This window comes from Nuphar pumila, chromosome 7 (assembly GCF_984573655.1).
Source record: "Nuphar pumila chromosome 7, dmNupPumi1.hap1.1, whole genome shotgun sequence".
Classification (NCBI taxonomy): domain Eukaryota; kingdom Viridiplantae; phylum Streptophyta; class Magnoliopsida; order Nymphaeales; family Nymphaeaceae; genus Nuphar; species Nuphar pumila.
This window is the reverse complement of record NC_143255.1, coordinates 12,056,137-12,072,862: the sequence shown is the minus strand read 5'-3', so window position 1 is coordinate 12,072,862 and position 16,726 is coordinate 12,056,137. Positions and strand designations below refer to the sequence as shown.

General features: G+C 36.1%; 1 protein-coding gene and 1 non-coding gene across 2 annotated transcripts; one reads left to right on the top strand and one right to left on the bottom strand.

Annotated features, from left to right (window-relative positions):
- Positions 1-1,620: 1,620 nt before the first annotated feature.
- Positions 1,621-6,783, bottom strand: LOC149831153 (ubiquitin-NEDD8-like protein RUB1). Its single transcript, XM_090013704.1, has 3 exons — positions 6,603-6,783; positions 5,864-6,123; positions 1,621-1,932 (listed from the first exon to the last, which is right to left on the bottom strand). The coding sequence occupies exons 1-3, from the start codon at positions 6,693-6,695 to the stop codon at positions 1,821-1,823; spliced, it is 465 nt and encodes a 154-aa protein (XP_089869830.1). The 5' UTR covers positions 6,696-6,783; the 3' UTR covers positions 1,621-1,820.
- A 665-nt stretch (positions 6,784-7,448) lies between these two features.
- On the top strand, positions 7,449-7,521 carry TRNAR-CCU (transfer RNA arginine (anticodon CCU)). Its single transcript has one exon. It is a non-coding gene; the product is annotated as a tRNA-Arg (tRNA).
- The last annotated feature ends 9,205 nt before the right edge of the window (positions 7,522-16,726 follow it).

Here is a 16,726-nt window from a genome sequence, read left to right as displayed (position 1 = left end):
TGTGTCTCCGACATTAGATGTGGAGGTCTAATGTTTTGATGAACAGTGTTGTTTCTTGATATCGATTGAAGGCTAAATTTGAAACCTAGTAATAAAATACAAATTGTGTGTTAAGCTATCCTGGGAACCTAACTTGACCTCAGGGATTTTACCTGTTTGGTGTATCCGCGTACAACAGTAATTAAAAATAGAAACTTAAATTATATGCATTTAATAAGGCATGCAGATGAAAAAAAAAACTTTAAGGAAAGATAATAAAGTGTTCATGCATTGGAACATGCATATTGTACTTGTTCCTTTAGTTATTACATAATGGTGAATGCATGATGTTTAATTTATAATGTCTCGCTTACTTAAATTGTGATATCTGTTATTGCTTAAATGATTCTTCATGCTTAGAAATTGTTCCTTGTTGCATGAATGCTTAAATTGAATTATAAAGTTGTTATAATTGCTTTTATCTAAATGATTACATGAAATCTTATTTGCATTCAGTATACTCACTTGTTTCATTAAAAGTACGTGTGCTCAAAATTTCGGTTCTGACACCCTACTTCTATGTTTTTTCGCAGTCGCAGGTGAGCAGTGAAGCGACTGGTTTCGGAGAGAGTTACGAGTGTCATATTCTTATTAGACGGTTCACAAAGGGACAATGTGGCTCAATTTTTCATTATTTACTTTTATGTCATTTAAAATAACTCTGATATGGCTTTTGCAATTATTGTTAGATACTTTTTCTTTCATGATTAATAAATAATGAGTTGGAATGATAAATGTAAGTTTGTTTATGGTGTGTGGTTATCCAGCTGAAATTGGAACTGTAAGAACCCCAGGTCTATGAGAAGATTTTCGCATTTAAAAAAAAAACATTTTCAAGGGGTATGAGTTGAAGTCGTTACAGTTACATAGTAACTTGGATACCTATTATTATTTACCTAATTAGTTGCATGAAAACTTACTATTTGTTAATTATTACTATTTATGACAAAAATTATCATGATATTTGTGATTTTATGAGTAGTTAAAGTAAAACGGTCATTGTTTTCTAGCAAATATTTAATTTCCATTCTTTCCTAATTATATTTTCAAACATTTTTAATTTATTTATTTTACTAATTCTTTGCCAATAAAAACACGTAATATAAAAATTTTGAACACCTCACAGGAAATTGTCTTTTAAACTTTTGTCACTATTGTTCAGGTTTGGCAAGAGAAAATTTTGTGACAAAGAATGCTTTTTAAAGCACGAGTACATAAAATGTATCATGGATGACAAGGGCTCTGCCTTCGGGTAGACCTTGGTTTTGTCACTTGACATGGGATGTCAAGGGGTTTGAAACCCATGGAGGACGTCCCTTCCCACAACATCTAAGCTGGGTGTATTCCCCAGTGAGCAGGGGGACCTCAAGGGTTTTACCAATCAGACTGCCAATGTGCGGCCACTGATTGGGGCTAGTTTCAATTGACCTAGCCAAAAGATAAAAAAATTGTGCAGTAAATTCAAAATCTCAGTGATGATGATTTTTCGGCATGGGAACATAGAGTAGATGGCCATGTTAACAATGAAGCAGTATTTGAGGTACTGAACAAGCATTTTCAATTTGAAAATACAAGTAGAAATCAGTAATCAATTCGTCAATTTAGGAAACAGCAGAATGAAACTTTCATCAGGCAGCACCCTTGGATCCATTTGCCTGTAACTTGAAGGTTTAGCAAATCATATGTTTATCTATATAAAAGTAAATCACCAAAAGCAGGCCAAGATAGTACAGATTTGCTACATTTAATTTTCGTCCTAGTATAAGAAAGGAATGACATCTTCACTCGTGACCACCACGAAGAGCAAGCACAAGATGAAGAACCGAGCCACCCTCAATGTTATATTCACGAGCTGTCTTGTCATCAGCCAGTTGTTTGCCCGCATATATCAGCCTGTGCATGGAACAGTTTAGTTTTAACATTGCAAGAGAAACAAAGATGCATGTTCAATGGAGAAAAAATCCACTATTTGTAGACTTCTTACACTGCAATAGCAACTATGATCACTAAAATAAACAATATGATTCCAAGCAATTGCAAATAACACACTGGTTGACAAGGTTTATTCTTAAAGCTAATGACAGAGGGGTCTGTGGCATTGTAGAATTCCCTACCCATACAACCATATGATGAAAACTAAAGCATGTGGAGCGCTAAATAAACCACAGCAATCACATCCAAAAATTATGACATGCTTCCAAGCTTGAGGAAGATTGAAGACTGTGGAAGTTGCACCCTTTCAATCAATCTTCAAGAGGCACAACAAAACTTCCATGGTCACTGAATCTCCTGAAGCCAGAGCTTCTCAAGTAGCTAATCATCTGAAATGATTTGTGTTTTACTTCCAAAGAGCCAAGACAGCTATTTCAAAAATATCTGCCTGTTATAAGAGGAACTTATAGACAACTCATATTATTGTTTTATTCAAAAGAAATGAAACCCTACCATATAGGAACCTTTCCACCACATCATTATAATGATTATATTCGTCAACACAAAAAATAGAGAATGTAAAACATGAAAAGATGGAAAAAAAAACTTCTAACACAAAACCAAGATTGAAAGAATCGACTCTTCCAAACATCCAACTTTCCAAGTTGATCAACACCCAAATTTAGGAGGAAATATCCTGTCCTTGGGTCACTTACTGTCTGCTGTAGTTTTAAATCATGAAATAAATTTTAAGCAATGTTTGCTACCTTAGGAAGACAACAAAGGATAACGCTGATAAAAGCTGCTTGTACTTTTGTATTGTATAGGTGAGGATATATGGCATTAAGATGTAGTCAGCCTTAAATTAATCAGGGATCAAATAACCTACCAAGGTCCTGGAGCATACAGAAGGAAACAACTATCAATTCTCAGAAAATACAAAGAATCTCCAGAAGTTGTTTTTATCCATGATCTAAACAAAACCCCAATGTTCTTTGGGAGATAAACAAAATCCCAATGTATAGAAATTGGCAAACTAAACCTTAAACAGAAAAAAAAAAAACCACGAAATGCTGTTGCAAATAGCTAAGAAACTCATCTGAACCCCTATGTGACTGACTAGCACCCAAACAGCTCTCAGACTTGGTCTACCAAGTCTTCATCACAACCTAATAGAAATGCCAGAGAAATCTACTAAAAGATTAGAGAGATTTATCCTCAAGCTTTTATTATATGCTTGTGAGAACAAGCTGAAATACATTTCACATGGTACCAGCAAGTTTAGGAAACAAATAAGGCGATTCTTGCACAAGCAACTCAATATCCACATCATCTTATTTTGCAAAGATAGGACCACAATTTAGAACAATGGGAGTGAAAGAAAATAATGTAAATTGCACCAAAACTTGCTAACCAGATGAGCTATCTACAATAACATTACAGGGGAAGAAAATATGAAGAGGAATTCAAAAGTAAATAAAAAATAAATATTATTAGTTTATAAACAAGCATCCACACTAATGGTTAACAGAACTCGACCCTTAAGATCAGATAAACAGTTCACATTAAACAGTCATTTAAACAAAGGAAGTGTCCCACATTTGTTACATAAAAATAGCAAGGTAACATCCTTCTCTTTTATCTTACAGCACTATCGAAAACAAGCAAATTCTGTGGCACGTGGATGTTCCAAAAACTGGGACGACCTTTTTTGTTGAAAAAATGTTTAATATAATTCCAATTAAACAAAGAGCTTATAGTAAATAAAAGTATATAAAAGGGAAGTAAGACTGGAATTTTAATATAATTGTTGTTCATACAACAACAACAACAACAACTACGCCTTCATCCCAAAACAATTGGGGTCAGCGATATGAACCAAAAAAGAAATTCATTTTGGGTCTTCCACATGAATCCTTTTCCTCCAATCATTTCTATCCAACGCCATGTCCTCGGTGAGGTTCAAAGCATTCATATCCTTTCCTATCATCTCCATCCAAGTCTTCCTAGGCCTACCCCGACCTCTTTTAACTAATATATTTTCCCATTTCTCCAACCTTCTAACTGGAGCATCATTAGGCCTTCGCCGAATATGTCCAAACCACCGTAAACGATTCTCTCGCATCTTATTTTCAATGGGTGCAACACCTACCTTCTTACGTATCTCTTCGTTCCGAATCTTATCTTTTATTGTATTTCCACACATCCATCTAAGCATCCGCATCTCAGCTACACTCATTTTTTGAATATGATGTCTCTTGGCAACCCAACATTCCGTACCATATAGTAAAGCGGGTCTAATAGTCGTCCTATAAAACTTTCCCTTCAACCGCAATGGCATTCTACGATCGCACAGCACTCCAGTAGCACTTTTCCATTTCATCCACCCAACCTTTATCCTATGATTTACATCTCCATCAATTTCTCCATACTTTTGAATGATGGATCCCAAATATTTGAAATAATCATTCACCGGTATATCTTGCTCACCAAGCTTCACTACACTCCCATCACTACTTCGTTACTTACTAAACCGACATTCCATATATTCAGTCTTACTCTTACTCAACTTAAAACCTCTAGCTTCTAATGTCTGTCTCCATAATTCTAACTTAGCATTAACCCCAGCTCTAGACTCATCAATCAAAACAATATCATCAGCAAACAACATACACCACGGTACATTTTCTTGAATTGATCTCGTAAGCTCATCCATCACTATCGCAAATAGGAAAGGGCTTAAAGCAGATCCTTGATGTAACCCAACCGTTATCGGAAAATTGGTTGTCACCCCTCCACAAGTGCGGACATTGGTTACTACTCCTTCATACATATCTTAAATTATACTAATGTACTTGAGAGAAACACCTTTCTTCATCATTGTCCACCAGAGAACGTCCCTAGGTACTCTATCGTATGCCTTCTCTAAATCAATAAAAACCATATGCAAATCTTTGTTCCTCTCTCTATATCTTTCAATAAGTTGTCTAAGAAGATGTATAGCTTCCATAGTTGATCTTCCAGGCATAAAACCAAATTGATTCTCCGATATCATGACAACCTTCCTCAACCTAGACTCAATCACCCTCTCCCAAAGTTTCATAGTATGACTCATGAGTTTTATACCACGATAGTTTGTGCAATCTTGTATATCACCCTTATTCTTATATAAAGGCACCAAAGTACTCTTCCTCCACTCATTAGGCATCTTATTTGTTCGCCAAATCAAGTTAAAAAGATTTGTCAACCATTCTAAACCTTTCTCTCCCAAGCATTTCCAAGCCTCGATAGGTATACCATCTGGGCCAACTGCCCTTCTTGATTTCATTTTCTTCAAAGCCTCTGCAATTTCTTTCTTTTGAATCTTGTGCAATCTTGTATAATTGTTGTTCATGTAATTGAAAATTCAGTGAACAACAATCCAAGATTCCTGGGTCATCAAATGCATAGATACCAGTTGATTACAGTGACAACTAGACTAGGAAAAGGTTAAACTGAAGTAGCCAAGGTGTCCTGAGTTCGAATCCTGATTGGGATATCACTGTGCTTGAACGTAGAAAAGAGTGAATAATAAAAGTAATAAAGTAAATGATGGTGACCATGAAAATAAATAAAAATATGAAATGCTCATTAGGAAAAATCACCAAACAGATAACTGAATGGGGAATAACAATTCAAGATATGCACATTGTAGCAAATCGATTAAAGATTAAGTAGAGAACTTCAGAGTCCACATAAAATAATTAGCGTAAAATCAAATAATAGGATGACAAACCAGGAGGGGACTAAAAAAACAAATCTTAATGTTGGATTGCTCAACCAAGAAAAAAACTTATTTACTGCAAAGTAGATGATCAAATACATCCAAGTCAGAAAAAAACACAGGGTATACCTCTGTTGTACTGGTGGGATGCCCTCCTTCTCTTCAACACGTTCCTTGATCCTGTCGATGGTATCAGTCGGTTCGATATCGATCTCGATTTCCTTGCCGGTAAGTGTCTTCACCTTGATCATGGTCCCACCCCTAAGCCTCAAAACCAAGTGAAGGGTGGACTCCTTCTGGATGTTGTAATCAGCAAGGGTCCTTCCATCTTCCAACTGTTTCCCAGCAAATATTAGCCTCTGCTGATCGGGGGGAATGCCCTCCTTATCCTGCAAAAGTAATAATGTCCATATTCTCTATTTAAGCTATTACCCACAAAACTAATACAAGAAAAACAGCACACACACAGCAAACCCAAAAGAACCAAAACAGAAAAAAATTAAGAAACTAAACTAAACCAAATTAAAAAAAGAACTGATTCTACACTAACCAAAGCTCTAATCTGTTAGAATTGGAACCAAAGGATGAACCCCCAATCAAACTGCCATGTTGGAAAAAACCCAACAAAGACCATCGACGCAAAGTGTTTATGAAGGAAAAATCATCGATTCGCTTAAAAGAAGAGCTAAAATATGGATTTTGAAGAAAACTTTTCCGATCGAAAAGCAAAAAGAAAAATTCCCTTATAAACCAAAACCTTAATTAAGAACCAAAAAACATCGATACCAACAAAACGAAAGACAAAGAAAAGGAAGAGAAGAGAAGAGGTAGGGGAAAAGGAGAAGGGGGAGGAGGATTCGCATTCAACCTGAATCTTGGCCTTGACGTTGTCGATGGTGTCGCTGCTCTCGACCTCCAAAGTGATCGTTTTACCCGTCAGGGTCTTCACAAATATCTGCATCCTCTCTCTCTCTCTCTCTCTCTCTCTCTCTCTCTCTCTCTCTCAGAGGAGGAGGAGGAGGAAACAAGGAAACAGAGAGCCGCGAATTTTCAATGTAGGCTCTTATTTATTTTGAGGAACAGAAATCTCCCTCTTTTTGAAGAAAAATTTCTCTCTCTCTCTCTCTCTCCATTTTTTTAATTTCGTTTCTACCCGGACAGGGACAATTTTCTCAGATTCGGATTCGGGGTTCGAAATTGAGTATGACTGATTGCCAGGACGAGGGGGTCAACTGCCAAACCGGGTCTCTACTGGAGTCTGACTGATTTTTTTCTTACAAAAAACATGATAAAGATTACATAAACCAGACCTGGACCATAGATAGTAATGTAATAAATTTTATGTTTTTTTTTACATTGAAAAGTTTCGGATCTGAATTCGAACTTATGTCGGAGCTAAGTTTGAAATGAAATTTCATAAATCATACATGGCTCCATATGCTTACAGGACCTGGTTAGGCCAACCCAAATAGTTAATCGGACCTCTTCTTTTGTTACCAAACCCTGACCCTACTGAATCTACACGGCTCAGGATCGGGTCATACCCAATCCATTGACACCCATTTTGTCACGATTTTGGTGAATACATTTATTTTACTTATAATGCTCATATTTCTAATTCCATTTCCTGAAACTAAGGTAGCCTTTGAATCCCATTGGTTAGCGCTCGGTCTAAGCATTATAAAAAAAAAGCATGGTCAAGGTAAACAACATGGCGCCTGTAGCTCAGTGGATAGAGCGTCTGTTTCCTAAGCAGAAAGTCGTAGGTTCGACCCCTACCTGGCGCGCTACTTGTTTGTTTGAATTCTGCTATTTTTCTTTATTTACATTAATGCTGGTTTAAAACCTGGTTAATTGCTGAGCTTTTTGTTTGCATCGAGCCAGGATCGGGTGCCATCACATGGCACACTTTGAGTGTGCCTCTGCACCTAGCTGCCCTCCATCAGTTTTTGGCTCAACAACTGACAAACTGTCAGCCAAATACAGATAGGGGGCACACGCTTAAAGTGTGCCATGTGATGGCACCAAATCCTGGCTCGTCCCCTGCCATATGAATTCTGCTATTTTTCTTTATTTACATTATCCTGGTTTAAAACCTGGTTAATTGCTGAGCTTTTTGTTTGCATCGAGCCAGGATCGGGTGCCATCACATGGCACACTTTGAGTGTGCCTCTGCACCTAGCTGCCCTCCATCTGTTTTTGGCTCAACAACTGACAAGCTGTCAGCCAAATACAGATAGGGGGCACACGTTTAAAGTGTGCCATGTGATGGCACCAAATCCTGGCTCGTCCCCTGCCATTTGAATTCTGCTATTTTTCTTTATTTACATTATCCTGGTTTAAAACCTGGTTAATTGCTGAGCTTTTTGTTTGCATCGAGCCAGGATCGGGTGCCATCACATGGCACACTTTGAGTGTGCCTCTGCACCTAGCTGCCCTCCATCTGTTTTTGGCTCAACAACTGACAAACTGTCAGCCAAATACAGATAGGGGACACGCTTAAAGTGTGCCATGTGATGGCACCAAATCCTGGCTCGTCCCCTGCCATTTGAATTCTGCTATTTTTCTTTATTTACATTATGCTGGTTTAAAACCTGGTTAATTGCTGAGCTTTTAGTTTGCATCGAGCCAGGATCGGGTGCCATCACATAGCACACTTTGAGTGTGCCTCTGCACCTAACTGCCCTCCATCTGTTTTTGGTTCAACAACTGACAAACTGTCAGCCAAATACAGATAGGGGGCACACGCTTAAAGTGTGCCATGTGATGGCACCAAATCCTGGCTCGTCCCCTATAGAGTAAAACTTTGTCTCCAACTTTCTCTTTTACCGTGGCAAAGCTTTGACTGTGGACTTGATATGTAGGTGATGTAAACAAGTCGGACTTGGGCCAGGTATAGGCATTACCAAGTCCAACTTAATCTTGTATATTCTAATCGGGTTCAATGGAATTAGATAAAACTAAACCCTGCACCAACTAGCTTAAAACCTGACATTTACACTTAATCGGGTTCCGGGTTTTGTTGTATTCGGGTTCAGGTTTGAATGCAAAACTCAAAACCAAACCTGCATTCCATTATTAATCGGTTCCTAAGTTTCCTACCAAACCCGAGTAAACAAGTTAGGTTCTGTTGGGTACCGGACTCAAACCCGTTTTGTTTATATCCCTATTGATATGTCACCAACTCCTGCCTCTAAATGCAAATTCAGTAGTTCTTTCTAGGATTAAATTTTTGAACTCTTGGCAAAAAAAACAATGAAAGAAAAGCAAAACATTAGTTGTAAATTTCACCAAGTTGGTAGGAGCAACTTATAAGTTTCACCAAGTTGAAAGGACATCACGAGTTCAAAACCTATTGAAAGTGTCCCTTGCCGCAAGGTCGAACTTGAGTGTACTTCCCAGTGGGTACGGGGGACCCTATTTTTGGGTCCTGTTTGTGCTTGCACCAGCTAAGCACGTGCTCGAGACTTTAGTAGAGCAACACTGGGCCTTCTAGGGAGGGATCGAGATCCATATTGACTCATTGGCAATCAAAGGCCTTAACTGTGTGGCTTTCAAGAGATGTCTCGGATTTGAGAGACGAGGTATTCAAACACACCCTAAAGTTTTCATTGTTAAACTAGGAACAAATTTGATCTCTCGCTTCGTCATTGAGGTTGACCAAAAACTAAATGTTGATAGCCAGAGTACGGGATCCATCTTTAGGACCTTCGATAGGACAAGATACAGCCTGCCTACTGGGTTAGATAAGGCTATTGGATCATGCAGGATGTGAAGCCCATCGGGGCTACATACAAATTGGGTCGTTCCAATTCATTCTGCACACAAGTCAGGATAAAAGGAAACCTGAGTTTTTGCCAATCTGGCTAAACCCAAGTCATATCTAGTCATATAGGGCTGTCAATGGATCGGGTTTGTGTTGGATATCCAATCTGATCCGTCGTGCATGGCCAGGTTTAGGAATTCTGACCCGAACATTATTCGGGTTGACCGGAACTCTACCCAAGCAATATGCTTTCAGGTTTGAGATGTAATTTTTCATGGATATCTGGCCCGACCAAACTGATCTGAGTATTCTGTATGTACTTTATAGTCTTAATATACATTTTGAACACCTTTTAAATTATGCAGGTCAAGTTTGGGGTTCGTTTTCATGACCCGACTTTATCTGGGTTGGTTACCTGAACCCGACTGCTTGGAATTTGAGTGGGTTCAGGCAAGACCCTGATCACACAAAAATCTGACACGTTGAGAGCCCTACCTAGTCGGATGTCTAAATTTTGGATATGGATCTGCCTTCAATTCTGTTGCCATAAGAGATATGGATATGGATCATAACAGTACAGGGCTTGGATGGGAATAAAATGCAAAGAAGTGATATTAAAATTTATTGACCTTAAAGCTTGTCTATTATTATGTCAATATGTAAACCTATATTAAGTTTCTTACTGATTTTTCATGCATAAAATAGACAATATTTATGTTTGTGATCTGTTGAGAACTTACTGAGTTTTTATTTATTGAACTACTGTCGATCTGTTGAGAACTTCTGCTACCAACAAATCTTTTTTTGTGCATGTTTGATGCAAATCTCTGTTTTTTTTCTATTGGGATAGGCAAGCTGGGGGGATGAGCCCCACGAGAATTTCATGGTGAACCCCTGGATTGATCTAGCCATCCAGCTATTTCATTAGATCCCATTTGATGCAAATCGCACCTATAAAAAATTTTGGTAACTGCTGCTCAACCTGTGAATTCTTCTGGTCTTTAGTATGGGGGTTTGCTTGGCAGGGAAAAATCTCACGACATAATAAAAGTTTTTCATTTTCATAAAACATGGGCATATTTAAGATTAAATATATATATATATATATATATATATATATATATATATATATATATTACATATAGTAACGTAAATATATTTTTTAAGTTATAAAAGTTTGAAGAAAGTTCTAATAATGCGATGAGATCATGATAATACAAAATATCGTGATTTTTTTTAAGATTTCATCACTTTCTAAGAACATCATGATTTTATTACGATATTTTCAAATTCACTATGATTGTGAGTATTCACTATAATTGGTTCATACCATTTACATGTAGACTTTTCAAAGGGCCCTCAGCTTCTCATAATTGGGTGTCACAAGAATTTGATTTCATGTAGACTTTTCTTGCCTTGACTTTTCTAAGAACATTTTTTTATTACGATTGACTATGTTTGTGACTGTATATATGGTTCATACCATGTATACTTAAGATGGAGAGATCGGAGGGCCCTCAGCTTCTCATAATTGGGTGTCACAGTATTTGGTTCATAGCAGGTAGACTTTTCTTGGCTTGACAATCATGACCCTATCATTAATTTTATTTAATGAAGGAAACTATTCGTGCATAGCGATTGGTGAAGGGTTCATTGCCTCAACTGTCCTCTAATCAGCCCACATAAACGTAAACATGAAGTCATCATATATCCTATTACCAATTTTACGTATGCAAAAGGGTTGCAAATGAATTGGATATAGGAAGGATCCTATATGTGATTTGAACAGAAGTTTCTTTTTTATAGGTAAACTAGGGTTAGGCAGACACCACCGGTTAATTTGAACACAAATATGGTCCAAATTTGATTCAATGAGCCCGCCCTAGCACCCTAGGGTGGTCCAAATTGAACACAAATATTTTTCATTTGATGATGTTTTTCATGTGAAATTGTATCATGAAAACATGCTTCAAATAAACGTATCATTTTATGAAATATGATTTCATATTTCTAAATATCCTCGTGATGTGTATAAATATGATGTGATGGTGTTACACATGAAAACATTGAATTATCAATGCATGCATAATAGTTAATGAAATTACATTTTATATTAAGCATGTTTGTGGTGTTTGTGGTATAGAGGAGAAGAAAATTTACACGTTAATTGAAACAAAAAATTACTCACAAACAATCATCAAAAAAGAATTAATAGATAAATTAGATATTTTTTCATCATTGCATTATTAAGATTCTCTTTTAACTGGTGATGATAATATCTGTAACATTATAGGAAAAAATGGCTGCAAACCGTGAATAGATGTACCATAGGATAGTTGATAATGAGGTGTCACATGAATATATGAATGATGTTGGCAGTTTTATTGAATTCGCAATGACAAATGTCAGTACAGTGAAGGTGAATCATAAATCAATGTTTGAAACATAAACCATTCATATTAATTTTGCAAGCTCAACACGTTTACTATGCTTCATATCCGAGTACAATGAAGTCAGATAGAAATGAATGGTGATCAGTTTGTAAGGTAAAGTCTAATCTATACCTCGAGTATGATCAGTTATAGTAAGACCAACTGAAGAGAGTGATTACTATCAATCAGATAATATGTATGACTTCTCTTATGGTCACGATGTCACACATGGTCTGCATGTCACATCTCCTTTATTCGATGGCACATGAATGAAACATTGTGATTCAAATGATATACCAAGTGGATTGGCACCCAATGTAGAAGAAGACGAAGAGGAGAAGGAAGAAGAAGAATATGAAAGGGAAACAAGTGATGATGAAGCATACTCGATCTAGTGAAATACATGTTTGAGTTTTATGAATGATTTGAATGTATTGTCTTGTTTGATGAGGTAGTAGTTAGCAGAATATTAGAGTGTGTTTGCTGCAGGTACATGTTTGACATTGATATGGTATGAATGATTTGAATGTATTGCCATGTTTGATATGACTATATACATGTTTGCATGAAGTTATTTTTTATTTGAATATGTATTCATGAAATTGCATATCATGTAATTGATCTAAATAACATTTTTATTTGTTAGAATATGGTTCGTGGAGGTCATAGTGGTCAAGGATCAAGTGGAGGTCGTGGGACATCATTAGGTAAATGTCTTTGTGTTATATTTAAATATAGGTATTCATTATATTTTTGCTTATATGTTGATATAAACATTATTACTTGTTAATCATCTTTATATGATCCTAGATCAGTGATAGGCAGACTCAGTTTTCGTCTTCACGCAATACTTCAATTGGTATATCATTTAAATAATTGTATACTTGATTAGTTTAAATATGCATTATGTGAATTTCTAACTCATTGTTCTGTAGGTGATGTTTTGCCTACACATGACCCACCTACACCAGCTACTCATACGCATCACAAGATAATGCCAGATGCATGGTTTTCTCAGTGTGCCACATGACGACTCATTCAAATAGTGTATATCGATAGTCGATCGTAAGTATTTTATTGTCACTTGTTCAATATTTATCTTATAAATAGTGTATATTGATAATTCATTGTTAGTGTGTAGTACAAGGTTCTACCAGCAAAAAGTAATACGAGAAATTAGAAAGTCACTACTGCAGCATTTTCTAGGACCAGTCGCACAATGGAAAGAGTACCCGACGGAGGTGTCAGACAGAGTAATGTCCTCATTCATGGTATGTAATCGTTTATCATAACTAATGTATTTCATAATTAATTTTTTGTTATACTCATATGTGCTAACTTTTTGAAAGTATTTGTAGGCTTCACATCGCTTCGCGACTGCGAACGAGGAGAAAGATGCGAGGGTAGTGTGGCAGGAGGTAGCTGTCAATCGATTTGCTGACATGCTGCACAATATGAAGACTGCAAAAAAAAAAAACAGCTGGTGGGATAGATGATCCACTGCATTTGAAGGGTCATAGGTCTTCTACTATTAGGAGAGATTATTGGGAAGGCATGTGTGACAAGTAGGCGAGCAATGAAACATAAACGTAAGAGCACGAGAAATTCTGTATTAGAGAATGCGAGAGCGATATCGGTATGTATTTATTGTATTAATAAACATTGTAATATACAAGTTACTATGAATTACGTTATCATAAACATTATAATTCTTAATTCTTAATTTATATTTTAATCATTACTTTGTAGGAGTCATATGAGTAGCAAATGATAGAGTGACTGCAAACGATGATTCCACTCAGCATCCACCTTTTGATCCTGCAGCATGGGTGACTGCAACCGGTGAACCTAAAAAGGGTCGTGTGTTCGGGTTTGGGAGTGACATGAAAACCACAGCAGTCGTTGCCTCCTGCAGCCTTGGTTCTCAGAGTTCTCCTGCCAGCATCAACTCACAAGGTCTGATTGACCCTGCTATGTCTTGTGATGGTGTCTGTCAGTGTTTTGAGGACAAAATGCAGTACTTTTTAAATGAAGTCATTTTCAACATTGTCCATAATGAGTTGTGCAACTTTTTTGGGGACAGAGAAACTTTATCTGCATTCAACATGAGTTCCTGTGCCCGTCAGGTATAAAGATTCATGTCATTTGTTTCATGTCGTTAGATTTCAAGCTAGTATATGCATGATTAAATACATATATGCATGATTTCCTCACTATGATTTTTTTTTACACCTTTAGAACACATATGCATGATTGATTTACTATTTAATTTTTATGACACTCTTATAACACATATACGCATGATTGAATCACTATGAAAGTTTTTTTACAACCTTACAACACATATATGCATGATTTTATCATTATAAAATTTTCTTAGTGCCTTATAACACATATATGCATGATTGAATCACTATGAAAGTTTTTTGACAACCTTACAACACATATATGCATGATTTTATCATTATAAAAATTTCTTAGTGCCTTATAACACATATATGCATGATTGAATCACTATGAAAGTTTTTTGATAACCTTAGAACACATACAAGTATGCTTTCATCGCTATGACAACCTTAGAATACATATGAGTCTGATATTAACATATATGAAAGTTTTTTAATGCCTTATAATACATATATGTATGATTGAATCACTAAAATTTTTTTGACTGCCTTAGAACATGATACTCATGATTGAATCACATATAAACTTTTTTTACTGCCTTACAACACATATGAGCATGATTAAATTACTATGAAAGTTTTTTGACTGCTTTATAACATATATATGCATGATTGAATCAATGTGAAAGTTTTTTAACAACCTTAGAACACATATATGCATGGTTGAATCATTATAAAAGTTTTTTGACAACTTTAGAACACATATATGCATGATTGAATCACTATGAAAGTTTTTTGACAACCTTAGAACACATACAAGTTTGCTTTCATCACTATGAAATTGTTTTACTGCCTTAGAACACACATATGCATGATTGAATTACTATAAAAATTTTCTTAGAACACATATGCATGATTAAATCAATATGAAAGTTTATTGACTGCCTTAGAACATATATGAGCATGATTGAATCACTATAAAAGTTTTTTGACAATATTAGAACACATATAAGCATGATGTCATCACTATGGAAGTTTTTTTACTGTCTTGTAATACATATATGCATGATTGTGATACATAACACATTTATTTGTCAGCCTTATAAACCATATATGCATGCGTGACTCACTGTGACATTCTTTGACAACCTTAAAACACATATCTGCATGATTGAATTACTGTAAAAAAAAATTCAGTCTTAGAACACATATCTGAATTTTGTTAATGGTTTATTGCTAGTCTATGTGTCATTCAGCCATTTACTTTGTTGCATTAGATTAAATGCATTGCATATAATTTATTTCATTATATTTTATTTATAAATACTAACATTTATGTTCTCTTGTAGGATGCTGGAGATGATCAGCGTAGAGGAGCTGATGGAGGCATGAAAGGAGGGGCAGATCGAGAAAATAAAGAGGATGATGCCCATAATCTTGGCGAGGATTAGATTTGTGTTTAATTTGTTTGACGTACTTATAACTAATTATAACTTGGCAAGGACTGCATTTGGTTGTTAAAGTTATTTAACTTAGAACTTGTGTTAAATTTGTTTCACCTGTATATGTATTTTTTATGTGTACTTTGTTTTTTATAAGCAGATTATATGAATTATATAACGAGAATTTTTTCTCGAGTTTTAGAATATTTCAAAAAATATATATATATATTTTTTAAAAATTAGCGACGAATATCCGTCGCTAATTTAAATCAGTTGTTGGTTTGCGACAGAATTTAAGCCATCACAAATGTCCATCGCCAAATTGACGACAGACATTAGCGACAGATATGTATCCCTCGTTACATATTAGTGACGGATTAAATTTCGTTGTATAACCAAATCAGTCTCTATTTAGCGATGGATTATCGATGATCATAATCTGCCGCTAATCCGTCGTTAAGTAGAGATGGATTGATGACATAAATTTTGCCGCAGTTTAGCGACTAGGGTTATGTGGCAGACACTATCTATCGTTAAGCCGTTGCTAAACACATTAGCGATGGATTTTGCGATGGATTATCGACGGCTAGTGTCCGTCTAATTCACATTTTTCTTATAGTGCCTATACCAGGAAATTCCCAATCCATGTAAATTAGAAAATTTTGTGTTTACGAGAATAAAGTGGTAGGGGTCTGCCTACCCCAGCTTGCGTAGATCCAGAAAAAGGACCAAAACCAACTTTTTTATGTGTAGCATGTGCAAATGGATCAGATAAAACCAGAATCAGAACCGTTCTGATTCCAACTTTAATTGTTGATCTGAATATAAAAGGCTGAATGGGTGAATCTAATAACGACCTGAATGTCCTTTTAGATCTTACTCTAATAATTTGTGTCTAATTCAAATCAGAGGTCTGACCAAGCCCCCATTCATTTGTAACCCAAATATGCTGGGATGAGGGGTGTAACCAGGTCGACTTGGGTCAGGTTTTCATTGGGTTTTATCAGATCCGATTCCAAATAGGGTCTGCAAGTTAGACCCAAACTTGAACCAATCTAATTCAGGTCCAAGTCCCAGTTCAGGTGTGGCTGGAAGTTTGTGGACACATATAGGTTAACGGGTTTGGAACTAATGGTGTCGGGTCTTCAATCAAACCTTTTATTAATCGGGTCTAAAAATCACCCCCAAACCAGACCCATTTTGATTCTGGTCTGGTTTTGGCTGAA